This window comes from Mobula hypostoma, chromosome 20 (genome assembly GCF_963921235.1).
Source record: "Mobula hypostoma chromosome 20, sMobHyp1.1, whole genome shotgun sequence".
Lineage (NCBI taxonomy): Eukaryota > Metazoa > Chordata > Chondrichthyes > Myliobatiformes > Myliobatidae > Mobula > Mobula hypostoma.
In genome coordinates, this window is record NC_086116.1 from 50,751,894 (window position 1) to 50,766,536 (window position 14,643).

The following is a 14,643-nucleotide window of genomic DNA, read 5'->3' on the forward strand; positions in this document are numbered from 1 at the left end:
TGCCTGGTAGCTCTCTTATCTACCGTGATATGATGTGCTTTGAAGGTTTGGTCATGGCCAAAACTCTTGCTTGAGCAAGGACCTGGACCTGCTGAAATTTATCTATTGCCACAACAGGTCTAGTGGGCATAATCTGGCTCTCCACTCTAGACAACAGCAATATATATGTCAGGCTGCTGTTTAACATTTACAGCTTGGTGATCAATATCATCATGCCCTCACTACTAATCAACAAGCTGAAAAACCTGGGCTCCACTTCCCTCTGTAACTGGATCCTTGATTCCTCATTGGAAGATTTCTGACAGTGCGGATTGGTGATAACATCTCTTCATTGATAATCAGCATGGGGTCTTCTCAAGAATGTGCGCTTAACCTACTGTTCTACAGTCATGAATGTGTGGCTAGGCATAGCTCAAGCACCATCAATAAACTGGCTGATGATGCCACAGTTATCAGGTGGCAAGGAGTGAGATTGATTGATTGGCTGGCTGAGTGGTGTTGCAACAGCAACCTTACAGTTGGCTTCAGCAAGACTAATGAATTGATTGTGAACTTTAAAAATCAGAAATCAGGAGAACATGCACCAGTCCTCATTGAGGTGGCAGTGGTAGAAAGGGTGAGCAGCTTCAAGTTCCTGGGCGTCTATGTAACAGAAGATCTGTCCTCTGCACAGAACATTGATGCAATCACAAGTAAGGCAGGCTAATTGCTCAGCTTCATTTGGGCTAGGAGGAGATTTTGTATGCCACCAAAGGCTCTAGCAAAGTTTTACAGATATACAATGGAGATCATTCTGACTGGTTGCATCACCGTCTGGCATAGAAGTTCCAATGCACAGGGTTGGAAGAGGCTGCAGAGGATTGTAGACTCAGCCGGTTCCATCAAGGACAACCTCAAAAGGCAGTTCCATTAAAAAGGGGGCATCCATCATTACACTCACCATTCAGAACATGCATCTTCTCGTCACTGCCAACGGGGAGCAGCTACAGGACCATGAAGAACTACACTCAACGTTTCAAGAACTTCTTTACTCCCTCATCAGATTTCAGGTCCACTACCTCACCATTCCACTTCAGTACTATATTTTTTTTTATTGACTGTGACTTGAATTTTTTAGGTCTTACACTCTTGCTGCAACAAAACGATAAATTTCATGACATGTCAGTTATGGTGAACCTGATTCTAATTCTGAGTTGTTTCTGTGTCGTATGACTCTTATCATTTGTGGTGTTGCATGTTTTAAATTATTCTAAATCAGGCAGCTTAAAAATATAGATTTTCTCTATTTTGTTGCAGTGTTAATGGGTAAATTGACCTCTTGTCTTTCACATAACCCTGCTCTTAAGATAATGCATAGATTTTGGTCTGATCTTGTATTGAAGATTCAGACTTGGGAATTTCCTGAAAACTTGTATCAACAACTTTTTGTTAACTTCAATTATTCCTGTTAATCTGTTTCATCATTATTCACCATTTCTGGTTTCCATATTGGAATTTCTGGTTTCCATATTGCTGTGCATTACAACAAAGGTTATGTGACGTGATGGATGAATTGTGTGTGTGTATGATGACTTTTTTCTTTGGAAAGAATTCTTGTAATGTGGTTTTAATTTCTCTCTCTTTGTCTTCACAGTGGCACATACAGGCTACATGTGCTACCCAGGGTAATGGCCTATATGAAGGACTGGACTGGTTGTCCACAGAGCTCTCCAAACTGTAGGAGAAGAATAACATCCATGTTCTCGCCTGCATTGGTGTGACAACTGCTAGGACTTGAACTCAAAGACTTTAAACAGCTTATTTTCCCTTTCTTCCATTCTGTATACCCTTATTTTCATTTCATCTCCTTCTGTTTGCCAGCTCTTTATAATGCATGTTTTTTTTTAATTTATCCAAGGTTGGACAGGGATTATCCTTTCATTCAAACAATGCATGGATATTCCTTGCAGGACCAGTTTGAGGAATAACAGCATAAGTTGCCTCTTAGTTGCAAATTAGAACTTTTTTTGTGATTAAGAGAACTTTGCAACCTGCTTTCAACTGCAATAGTTTCCCACTGCAGTTCTAAATACATACCCAAGTAACTGGATGAGCCACATCAACAGTATCCCACAGAGCTTGTTAAATCTGATTTTGGACCATAGAGTATTTTAAATGGTTGCTTGATGCACAATAATGACCCCCCCCCCCTTCAGAGTTCCACAATCAATGTTTTTAATAAGCGGATTCCAGCAAAAGAAGAGGTTTTGCATTTGTTTGCTTTTTGGCTGCAGGTGCCGTAAATGAGCATGGCTGTATTGTTTCAGATTTAGACAAAGTGGACACATGAAGCCTTGTTCAGTCACCAGCTAAACTGTAGCTTGTAGACTGAGTTTTTAAATCTTCATTTTGTGAAGAGTACCAGTTATAAGATAAACAGATTCGTGAGCAATCTTAGCTTAACTGCAGCAATCAGGTGTTGACTGGATAAACCAACTTTCTTTTCATTCACTGATCCTTGCCCTGTGTGAAAGAGCCTTTTATCTTTGTGTCAAGTTGCCCTTTATTTTGATGGATGGTCATGTCTCCCCTCCCAGCATATTCCTCTAAAATGGGATGATAATGTTGGCATTTTCTTCAGTGTAACATCAGGTGACCAGTGAGAGTTGTGGGCCAACCTAAATCTTGCTAGGAAATACTTTATGAATGGAGGTACATCACTTAAAACTACAACAATTTGTATATTTTACTTGATGGCTGTGCATTTTTCACCAACTTAAGAATAAACCATCAGGTTACAAAGGGCACTGGTTTGCTGTTTTAATGGCTTGTGAGTAAATCATACTTTCCACTGTAGTATAGGGCAAACTTGGTTAATAATTGTGCCTCTTTGTGTGTATATATGTGGTTTAAAGATACAGCCAAATCTTAAATTGTATGCATGGGCATTTACCTCATTCTGCCATGGTATGTATTTGTGCTTATGTAAAAAATTATGGGAAGCCCTTTAAAATTTCCCTTGTGTTAATGTAATGTTCTTTTTGGTTATGTAAACACTTAGAGCTTTAGCTGCTGTAAACACATCTGCAAATTTTTTTTGCGTTCCCTGTGGAAACTGTGATCCTGATAACTGGCATTAATCTAAACAGTAAATCAGTGAGCTGAGACAAACCATTCTGAAATTGCTGAGGCAGAGTACCTTTCCTGAAACTGACTTAATCTTAATAAAGGCCTTTTCAGAAACATTCCCTAATATTTTGTGCATGAATTGTGCTTTCAGCTTCATCTTTTATGTTTAAAAATGGGACCAGTGGATGCCAATGTGTCCATCTGACATGGTGGGCAAGGGTTGGAATTTGATGCTCTGGAAAATAGCTTCCTCGGTGTTTGGGAGTGGTAGGAGTATCCTACCAGTTCTGGGAAATGAGGTGTGGAACAAAATGCGGTCATGGTGAATATTGGGTTTTGTAGTTGGGCAAACCTTTTGGTGGGGGGAGGGGTAAATGACAAACCATTTACTTAAATATTTGGCCTAGGAAATGCAGTGTAAACTAGATTGTTTAGAACAAAGCTTTTTTTCCCCTCCGCCCGGGCTATGGATTCAGGATCTTTTTGGTGAGCAGGAGCCAGCATGAATGAATTATAGTATCCCGAGACTCTTGTGCCATTTGTGAGATCATGTCTCCATTATCCTTTAACATCTGTGTGCAGAAATGATCAAAACTTCATTCTTCTCTTTGGATGCAATACTGTTAACCTAACAACATTTGAGGGTTCTAATGAGCAATTGTAGACCTGAGAGATTCTCTATTTCCATTTAGACACACTGATTTCGAGTATTTTTGGAATTTTCAATAATCTTAGATTTACAAGATGTGCTGTTTCCTTTTATTGCATTTCAATCACTCCTGTAAGCCCTGGCTTTAATTCTTAAGTATATGATCCTTAGACTTAGAGCAATGGAAATGGTCTTTACTGTCAACTTTAAATATCACATTGTTACTTTCTTAATTCTAAATTATGGTCATTGTACAATCTTTCTTTGTAATCCAGCATATTTAAAAATCAAGTCCCAGAGTCATTCTGGTAAAATTGCAAATTGTCCAAAATTGCTCCTGGTATTCCCACAATGATCAAACCAGTTTTGTTGGTGTTCTGTAACTATAATGCCTTGCTTTGTAGTCATTTAGAAATAAAGGGCAGCATTTTATTAGCTCTTATTTTTTGTACATTTATAACATGCATGTTGATCTATAAAATACCTTTAGTCATCCACTACCTAGACTTTAGAATGGGATATTTGTTAAGTCATACTTTTTGGGATAAATTTTGTTTACATTGAGTGGCATTTGTTAGTTTGCTATTAAATTTGTACTTGATGCTTCCATTTACAATGCCTCCTATTCCTGTCATCATCAAATTTGGGTGTGTTTTATTTCATAAGCAAGCATCTTTTACTCTAAGATTATTTACTTTGTTGAGAAAAAGCTTTGTTGCTTTTGAATTTCATTGAATTTAGTAGATCTCCTTAAATAAGTTATGAAAAATTGCTAATCCACTACTTTTGGCACCTCGGGCATGAGTGACCCAATTTTGTGACAACAGTCAAGTCTGGTTACATAGCACACAGACTGGGTGTAGCTTCTTATATTGAAGAGATGGCATGCAATTCAACACCAACACCATTAAACCAGGGTGGGTCAACTGTTGTCTTGGTGCATTGATGCAAACTAAGATGGAATATAAATATTAACAGCATTGTGTTAACATATGGATGCTTCCTATGGGTGCAATGGCATTGAAAAGCAAACCTTGGGATGAAATAGAATGTTTAAAATGAGGATGAGGTTACAGGAAAGTGGGATTAACCCAAGAACCAGCATAGACTGATGCTGAAAAGGAAATTGTACTAAAATATTAAAACATGGGTTTGTTTGGCAAGATCTACAAGATAAAAGGAATTGCAGTAACTCATTCAGATGGTGCAAAATCTCCCTATTTTCAACCTAAGCTGGATCAAAACTTTAGAATTGGACAGGTTAATAAAACTCATATTGATTGAAGATCAAATCCCAGGAAGTGTTTGAGTCTACCACGTTAGGTAAGTGAGGGAACAATAGATATGATTTAAATACAATAGCCGAACATGATGGGACTTGGTCAAAGGCCTCAGTGACAAGATCTAATGAGGGATGGTCCAAAATTTGCTTGGTAATAGGCTGAATATGTTGAAGGGTTGTTTGATTATACAAATAAGATGTAATTAAGTTCGTAGATGACTCAAATCATTGTTATTGATAGATTTAGGTCACAAGATGATACACAAGTTGCTAAGATGGGCAGAATAATGTATATTTTTACCAACTGAACTACAGCAATCTTCTGTACATACACACTCACACATGCTTTTGTTTGAGAAAAGATCCAAACCTAATATTTTAATATATTTTATTAAATTTGTTTTTCCCTTTTTCTAAGCACAATACAGGACTCAGTATGGAGACCACAATGTACAGACTAATAGAAATCCCAAACTCTACATGGTTAATGTATTTTACAATATGGACTTGCCCATCTTTATACAGGAAATGTAAATTGAGAATATGTACAAATTATCTTCATATTTCAAATAAAAGTATTTTCAAAGTTACAAGTTTAGGTCAAGAGTAGAATTATTTTAAATTTGGGAAGGGAGAGAAAAACATCACTTCTTAAACTAAACATAGCCTGAACAGGATTTTAGAAATCCAAAAATTAATGGCTCAATCTGCCAAAATGTTCACATGAAGTGCTAGATAAGATGCCACTTCATCTATCCTGAAATCATACTCAGCACTGCAATCTTGTAAGTGGGACACCAACTAGACAATTTACTTATTTCTGCCAAAGACCACTTGCTGTCTGTATTTCTTATTGTTCTAGCAAAATCAAAAGACTATAGAATCTGATGGATCACATGATTGTGAGGCCACCACAGGCCTCTCTGAATTACATGAACTGTAACTGCAGAACCTCTAAAGTAGCGAACTTTCTACTATGGGAGCCCTAAGGAGTGCTGATGCTCCTTTAGAGAGAGTTAAAAGGGGATCGAGTTCTTTTCCATCCTCTAGACTTATCAAGGTTCACAAATCACTTACATGGGGTGATGTAGAATGCAGCAAAAGCTGTGGAAATGGAGTAGGCTAACTACCAATGCACTTCTCAGACAGCTAGGAATTAAATAATGCCCAGATTCTTCTCAGTCTCATGTATGGATTTCAATCATGTTTCTTTGCCCTAAAATCAGCTAGGCATAGCCCACAGCAAAAATAAAATGCATTCCCAATAACCCAGAAAGATCCAAACAGCTGATAGTTGGAATAAGAATGAGCTTTTATACAGCAGATGGAAATAAATGCTCACAACTCATGCCTACCCCACTGGAGTATTTGTTGGCATGAGAAAATGGGGAGATTCCCATCTATGCTGTCTGCTCTGGCCTTGTTCAGCTAGATGACGTAATGGGAGCTCTGCTGAAAAGTACTAATTTAGTGCTGGGCCTATTTGCAGTGTCTGATGGGACAGTGTAGAGGAAGTTATACTGTGCCTAGCCTGTATTGCAAATTGCTGAAAATTTTAACAAAATTGACGCAAGTTTTATTCTGCACCTGAACCATGTCTGGTGAATTTAGAACATGCTAAACTGGTGTCGCTGAGTTGAAAGAAATGGGGAGCAAAATATACATTCAAATGTTTCTAAAAGAAATTTCAAATTGGGGCAAACTATAAACCACAGACAGAAACTTATGCTGTCATGCTTTTGTTAGTAATCCATAGCGCGGCCCTTCCCCCCCCCCCCAATCAACAGTAAGCCCCTGTACCAATTGGCAGCAAATTGGATAACTGATAGGGGCAATAACACCACCCTGATTTTGGTCAGTTTCTATAACTCACATTGAAGGAAGAGATTCAATTCCTGCTGAATTCTAGTCAAAATGAAAAACGGAAATGCTGGAAATGTACTAGTTCTAAAACTACTAGAAAAATGAAACAAATGTATGGACCATTCACTGGACAGGGCTGTGGACATTTCCAGCACATTCTGCTTTTATTCATAGCATAGTACAAAGAACAATCAAACAGTATTGCAAAAAGATAAAGCCTCAATGAGGCAGCCTCGTGAGGAGGATGATAATGAGGCACACGAACTATGAACGAAAGGTCACTTTCACTCATTCCAGGATCCTTCTCTAACTTATAATATTAATGAATTAAACTTTAATTTGGATGTTAATACATCATTCTTTCAAACTTCAGTATACCACTCAACACTTCGTGACACTGGGAAGATTAGGTGTTAAACTTAGTGCAGAATATTTGGCTTGGGAACTTCTATTTCTAAGTGGCTGAAAAAAAAATCAACTGTTTTAAGGACAGCATTTTTCTTCAACAAAGCCACCACAAACAGTTTGCACTTCCCAGGATTCCAGGGAGACTAGTGAAGTCTATCATGACACTACAACCTTTAACAGTGTTAGAAGTTAACTGGAATCAAGTACCAATGATAAGATCTATTGCGATCTGACAGCAAAGAACTACAAGCAACAATTACTGAATTTAAGACATTGTGAAATACAGTGAGATCACACAAGCCTAAAGCTGCAAAATGTACAGAAACTGCTCACAACAGTTAGAGTACACAATTTGGACAGAGTGAGAAAGAATGCGTTGAGAGATAGATTTTAGTATCAGTATTCAAAACTTGGCGATCACAATATTAACACTAAATAGGAAAACAGTTTAAATATATTTGAAGACAGACTGAGAAATCAATACTCCAAATGCTATGGATCAAGGGCCCATCAGTTTTTCTCAATTCATCCAAAAGTTTGTTTTTTTCTATTTTGGATAGATTTGCTGAGAACTATCAATTGGATGGCAAAGACTCTATCTGCTGTGGTCTAGAGTGGTGAAGATCACTAAGAGGCGGCACTGTGTACACTGAACCCAATAGTACTGTTGCTTCCTGATGCAGAACAGGCATGCTTTTGAAGTCCTTATTGCAGTGGGTTGGCAAAACACAATATTGAGCCATTTATCAATGTACAGCTGGGCTCAATGTCTTTGCTTTCTTCGAGGAAACAACACTGGAAAAGATGCACGTGTGGATACACAAACTATCATCCAACCTGTACACTGATAATTACAGGAAGCTGTTGCATAAATAGAACACGGATTAAACTATGTACAGCTGTACATCACTAACAATAGAATAAAAGCTACAACACTGCTAAAATAATCTCACAGCTGTGATGTTTCTGTGCAGCCACTCTGAAGAAGTGGAAGCCCCCTCATCTTTCCACTTTCACTTGCCCTTTGCCTGTTGATACTCAATGGAATCAGTACTGCTCAGTATGATGTAATGGAAGGGAACACCAGGCATATCGGGAAGAAGAGAGAGAACTCAATCTGGGGAAAGGAGTTGGTCAAACCAGCTTCACTGCACTCAACCTTTCACAGCTGTATCTGTAAACATTCTGAGCGTATATCACCTGTCAAGCCCTACCCTTTGCATAAGTTAATGTAGAACCAATCACACAAACATTATTTCTCATTGTCCTACTGCTGTCCTTGCAATTTGAAGATATCTAGCCATTTTAAAGAAACATTAACACTCCCTCAGAGAGCTGCTCATTGTGCACTGTATCTTTTAAGTTCCATCCACACAAGCTGCAAACAGCTGCAGTTTACCCCTCGGCAAATTATTTGCAGATTTCTGCAGCATTCCTCAGCTGTGCAGGAGTGAGACTTCACTCATATCACTAACCCATGAAAATTAAACCCAGCAAAAACTATTCCCAAATGTGTTTGTAAACTGCTTATTGCATTTTTTTTTTAAAAGGTGCATCCTTTCTAAAAAGAATTCACTTCAAGGCGAGAGGATTTAAACATTCCCCTCTTTTGGAATTGACCTGTTTCTGATGCAGGAACTGCTTGACTTGTTCAGTTCTCGCTAACCTGACAGAATTGCAACATCACACAAAGATAAACTAATTACAGGTATGTAACAAAGTCAATAATAATGACAGTGAAATGACTGATCAGCAATCTACATCCTCTCTGAAAACAGGTACCGGTAATTCATCCAAGAGAGTATAGCTGAAATTCTGGAAACTGAACAAATTTGGTGAAAGAAGCTTTTAGCTGTGGCATTTAAGTTATGAAACCAATGACCTAATACGTCAACACTAACAGAACCAGAAGCAGAAGAAATCATATCATGCGAGAAAAGTTTGAGGAAGAAAGAATGAAAGGATTTTGTGTTTGGTTTATTCTTATTCTGATCTGTACCATCTTTAGTGGTGAAATGTGTCTTTCCCACCATCTCTGAGCAGCTCCTGACTCTCAAATGGACTTCCATCAACAAATGCACAAGTATGCCAATACAAAACGTGGGCAGCAAGATATCCAACCACTGTCCTCAATTAATTCTTTTGGATTCCATGATTGGGTGGCTCAGAAGTTACCAATTCCCACAATACACTGGTTCAATACAACAGCTGCTGTCCAGTATGAAGAGAGATCCAGGTGATATAAGCTTTACACCCAGCCGTCCATGGGCAATGCAAGGTACTCATGCATCTGACAAGCAGCTCTGTATTTTATCAATCCACTGCTGGGCACTCTGGCAGTCTTGGGCACAGAAATTGTAAACTCTTTTAGTCGTCTTCAGCTACAGATAAAATAAAAAGGATAATTTTTGTTAGTATGTAACCCATCGTTGTGATGTAATAAAATCAGCAATGTTGATGATAGACTCACATCGAAAAAAGCTTTCTCCTCAATACTTTTGGGAGCTCCCATTCCCGCAGTTCCCAAAGTCACGGATTCTACCTCTGCAAGATCCACAATCCCCTTCACATCTGTGTCTGATTTACTGTCGTAATATCTCAGCTGTGAAAGATAACAAAAAAAAAGCATATAATCCCAGGCAACAAGCATAGTATTAAGTCTAACTCTTGGTTTCATGATACAATCATCCTTTATGCACAAATTGGATGACAGGCTCTGTGTGCTATACCTGATCTTGTAGAATACAACTGCTTGGCTTAAATGCGAGATACAATACAGATTTCCAGAATAAGTGCCATGTCCCGAGTTTGGTTTGATCTGATGCCTTGCCTGGCCTGAGTTACAACCTTCCATCTTGTTTCATAAAATGTCACAGCAATCAGGCCAATTAGCTCATGGTGCCAGATGGTTCTTTGAAGTGCTCTCCAATTTAGACCCATACCCATGAAACTACAACATGCCCACTACTGATAGCTGCACTGCATTCTGATTTCACATCCTTTTTAAGATGGTGCATTCCAAACGATGCCAACAACCTTACCAACTTTCTTGTAAGCTTCAAAGATTTGTGAGCATTCATTCTCAAGCCTCTTGCTTTTGGACTTAAAACCTCACCATAATTTAGATTGAGTTGCTTCTTCCCAAAATGGGTCACTTATATTATACTGCAGCTCCACTGTAAGCTCACCTCAAAGGCTGACATCATTTGAAACTATTAGAAATTTTGATGACTACATTATCAAGTGTTTGTACTTTCTGCCTGGTCATGTAAACCGGTACTATAATATCCCACTGTGAAATGAGAGAGAGGAGATGGCTTCAGGGTTACCTGATGTTTTGTCTTATCAAGCACGAACCAGCGTGGTTTCCAAGCTTTCAGTAAAGCACCCCTCTTGTATAGTATTCCCTCGTACGACCTAAAATCAGAGAAAAGACAGGAAATTAAAACGCAGAAAGCTTGCTCTTTGAAAGACTGTCCTGTACTTTCACATTCAGTATTCAAGAGAATTGCCGGGAAGTTTCAAAAGAACAAGCAATCCCCTTAACATTTATTTACGTCATCAACTGTTGCCACTGCTTCAAGTAGAGAATTCCTGATTTCACTCCTCTCATTCTCCTGCCAGTATTTAGATCTCACTTGCCTGAGGAAACAATTCATTGCCAAAGCAAAGATGGCTGCAGAGTAGCATTTTTGCACAAGGAGAGCAGCCTTCAACTTTAATATCAAACTACCTCATCCCATAGAACATCTTGATAACCCTTTTTGGTATTGCTTCAAGTCATGGTCATGGAAAACTAGAACATAGACAACAATCCTTTGGCCCATCTAGTCCATGCTGTGCTGACCCATTTAAACTGCTTAGTCCCATCAACCTGCACCTGATCATAGCCCTCCATTCCCCTCCCATCCGTGTACCCATCCAAACTTCTCTTGAAATCAAAATCACATCCACCACTTGTGCCGGCAGCTCAACCCACACCCTCACCACCTCTGAGTGAAGAAGTTTCTCATGAACTCCTTAAACATTTCACCTTTCACCCTTAATCTATGACTTCTAGTGGGTCTCACCCACCCTCAGTGGAAAATCTCCCATCAATCTTCTACTTCAGGAGTGAAGTGCTAACCTATTCAATCTTTCCTTATAACTCAGATCCTCCAGACCCAGCAACATCCTTGTAAATTTTCTCTGTACTCTTTCAATCCTATTTGCATTTTTCCTGTAGGGAGGTGAGCAAAACTGCACATGACACTCCAAAGAAGGCAAGTGTGTGGGGTTGATAGGATCTAGGGTTAGCCATAATGGAATGGTGCAGTAGATTCGATGGGCTGAATGGTCTAATTCTGCTCCCATGTCTTATGGTCTTATCCCAACTCTTACCTTGATTTATGAAGGGCAAGGTGCCAAAAGCTTTCTTTACCACCCTTTCTATCTGTGACATCACCTTCATGAATTACAGTCCTGTATTCCCAGATCCCTTTGTTCTAGCACACTGCTCATTGCCCTACCATTCACTGTGTAAGACCTACCCTGGTTGGTCCTACTGAAGTGCAACACCTCACACTTGTCTGACAATGGGTAGAGCAGGGATGGGCAGCCTGTGGCTCACTGGATGATTAGAAGTGGCACATTGCACCCCAGTGATAATAATAAAAAAGTAAGCCTACTCATGCAAAAGTATTAACCAAAAACCGATTTGTAGAAAAAAAATCTGTAACAGGAATTCAAGTAGCTTAGAACTAGAAATGGGTTTTACTGACAATAAATCTAAAACTTAGCAATTATTTTTAGCGATTTTATTATTTCGTGCACATCTTTTGGCGAATGTTATCTTCTTTCACATTAATCTGTTTTCAATGAAAAAAAAACACGTTCAATGAGTCAAACTAGGAAAGAAGCACTTTTGTTCTGCAGTCGTTCCATTACTGTACAATACACGTTGATACTTGTTCAATCCTGAAGCGCCAGGCGTCTGCACCAGCGGTGCATCGCAGATTTTTGCCAGTTTACAATCGACACTCGTACGCTACGGAGTTGTGCTTTGTTTGTCATTTGTGAACATTTGCAGTTTTGTACTTTGCTGAAAATTAAGCCTTGCTTTTACATTCAGTTACCCATCACAGTGCAAAAAAAAATGAGCATTAAAAAAGCAGTAAGTGATAGTAAGCATGAATTCAATGAACAGTGGGAAAATGAGTTCTTATTTATAGCAGGTCTGTCAGGAAAACCGTTGTGCATTATTTGTGAAAACACTTTCTCACATAATAGAAGACATGATCTTAATAGACACTATAACATACAACATCAGACTGAAATAGAAGGAAAAATGAAGCTAGTGCTTGGGTCTGAGTTACGGAAAGAACGTGATTAAGAAAAGAAGAAATCAAAAGACGACAAAATATATTTGTTAAAAGAAGTTGTGAAAGTTTGGCGATGACAGAAGTGTCCTACGAAATTGCTTTAGCGTTGGCCAAAAAACGGAAGTCTTTCTCTGATAAAGAAGAAATTGTTAAGACTCGTCTCCAAATATTTGCAAGATGTCTTGGTGATAAAAATATCGATAGGAAAGTAGACGAAATTGCTCTGTCAAAGCAAACAGTTACGAGACGCACTGAAGAATTCCGTCATGATGTATCTGAGCAACTGAAAGGCCTTGTCCTTGTTTGTACTTTATTTTCTTTAGCTTTGGACAAATCTGCTGACATATGTGATGTAGCCCAGTTAAGCATTTTTATAAGAGGAATTGATTAATAAATTTTAGTGTCTTTCAAGAACTTATTGGTCTTGAGTCGCTTCATGGAAAAACAAGAGGATCAGACATACTTGACAAAGTAAAATCATGCCTAGAAAATCTACAACTAGATTCTAGTAAACTCTTCGATGTTTGTACTAATGGAGTGCCGCCAATGACAAGTAAAGCTGCTGGGACTACAAGTTTGCTTGAAAACTTTTTAGGTCGTCCTCTACTAAAATATCACTGCATTACAAACCAAGAGTCACTGTGTGGAAAAATTTTAAATTTGCAGCATGTTATGTTACTGGTTGTGAAATGCGTGAATAAAATTAGAGCAAGAGGATTAAACAGACGACAATTCAGAGAATATTGTGAAATGTTAGATTTGGAATATGGCGATCTGGTCCTTCATTGTGAGCTGCGCTGGCTTTCCAGATGACAGGTTCTGAGTAGATTTTGGAAACTGACAAAATACTGTTCATAATTTTCTGAAAGAGAAAAATGAGCTGCCTGAGGAAAGAGCCCTTTTATGTGATGACAGTTGGTTATTTGATTTAGCATTTTTAGATGATGTCACCAACCATCTCAATGATGTAAATTTGAAACTCCAGGGCAAGAAAAAATTGTTTCCTACCCTAGTAAATGATATCAATGCATTCAAGATGAAGTTAAAACTATTCACCTCTCAGTTAGAAACTTAAAAGAGCAGAGTGAATGAAGATAATGGCAATTTTACAAAATATATTGAAAAAAATCAGGTTATTGCAAGTCATTTGAAAGTCGTTTTCATGATTTTGCTAAAGAAGAAGACTGCATACTTGCATTTATAAACCCATTTTCACTTAGTGAACAAAAAAATCATGAAGATGCCTAGTAACATACAAATGGAACTTATTGACTTGAAAACAAATTTATTATTGAACATGAAATTTGATGAGCTTCCCTTAGTCCCAAATGCTTCTGACATGATTAATTTCTGGTGTCATTACCCTGTGAACATTTTCCAGAACTAAGAAAATTTGCCCTGTCATTTCGGAATGACGTACAGATGTGAACAAGCATTTTCAGCCATGAAGTTGATTAAAAACAAAATGAGGTCACGATTGACTGATTCAAATTTGAAGAATTCTCTGCTGCTCTCAGTAATTAATTTAACTCCAAACATTAAAAGCTTGGCGAAATCAAAACAGACTCAAAAATCTCATTAAGGTAAGTAATATTTATCTTGTTTTTATATTAAATCAATATATCATGTAAAAATGCTAAATATGTCTATATTAACATATTTTTACAAGAATTGAATGGGGGTACAAGAGTTGTATGGCGCATCTGAACTCATGCGTGAAAAAATTGACGCATGGAATGTAAAAGGTTGGCCACCCCTGGGGTAGAGTGTTAGAGTAGGGAGACTTTTTAGCTTTGGCTCAACAGGTTTGGGCGATAACAGGCGTGGGTGACACAAGTATTCAGTAAGCTTTTTCTTACTCATTCGTCATCTGCAAGTATATAGTTAGGGCAGTAAGAATGGCTCCAGAGGCTGTGCTTTGATCTGTGTGTGAGATGTGGGAATTCTGGGAGACCTCCAGCCTCCCGGATACC

The 14,643-nt window shown here is 38.3% G+C and overlaps 2 protein-coding genes across 4 annotated transcripts in view; one reads left to right on the forward strand and one right to left on the reverse strand.

Moving 5' to 3' along the window:
- Window positions 1-8,601, forward strand: part of LOC134359520 (ADP-ribosylation factor 4) — a 34,093-nt gene extending 25,492 nt beyond the window's left edge. The window contains exon 6 of the mRNA XM_063072899.1: window positions 1,634-8,601. Coding sequence (XP_062928969.1) covers window positions 1,634-1,720 — 87 coding nt within the window. The 3' untranslated portion in view covers window positions 1,721-8,601. The remainder of the gene's footprint in view (window positions 1-1,633) is intronic.
- Window positions 5,411-14,643, reverse strand: part of sbf1 (SET binding factor 1) — a 211,443-nt gene continuing 202,210 nt past the window's right edge. For all 3 annotated transcript variants that reach the window (XM_063072891.1, XM_063072890.1, XM_063072889.1), the window contains 3 exons: window positions 10,640-10,727; window positions 9,781-9,912; window positions 5,411-9,691 (listed from right to left, as the gene is read on the reverse strand). In XM_063072891.1, coding sequence (XP_062928961.1) covers window positions 9,593-9,691; window positions 9,781-9,912; window positions 10,640-10,727 — 319 coding nt within the window. In that variant the 3' untranslated portion in view covers window positions 5,411-9,592. The remainder of the gene's footprint in view (window positions 9,692-9,780; window positions 9,913-10,639; window positions 10,728-14,643) is intronic.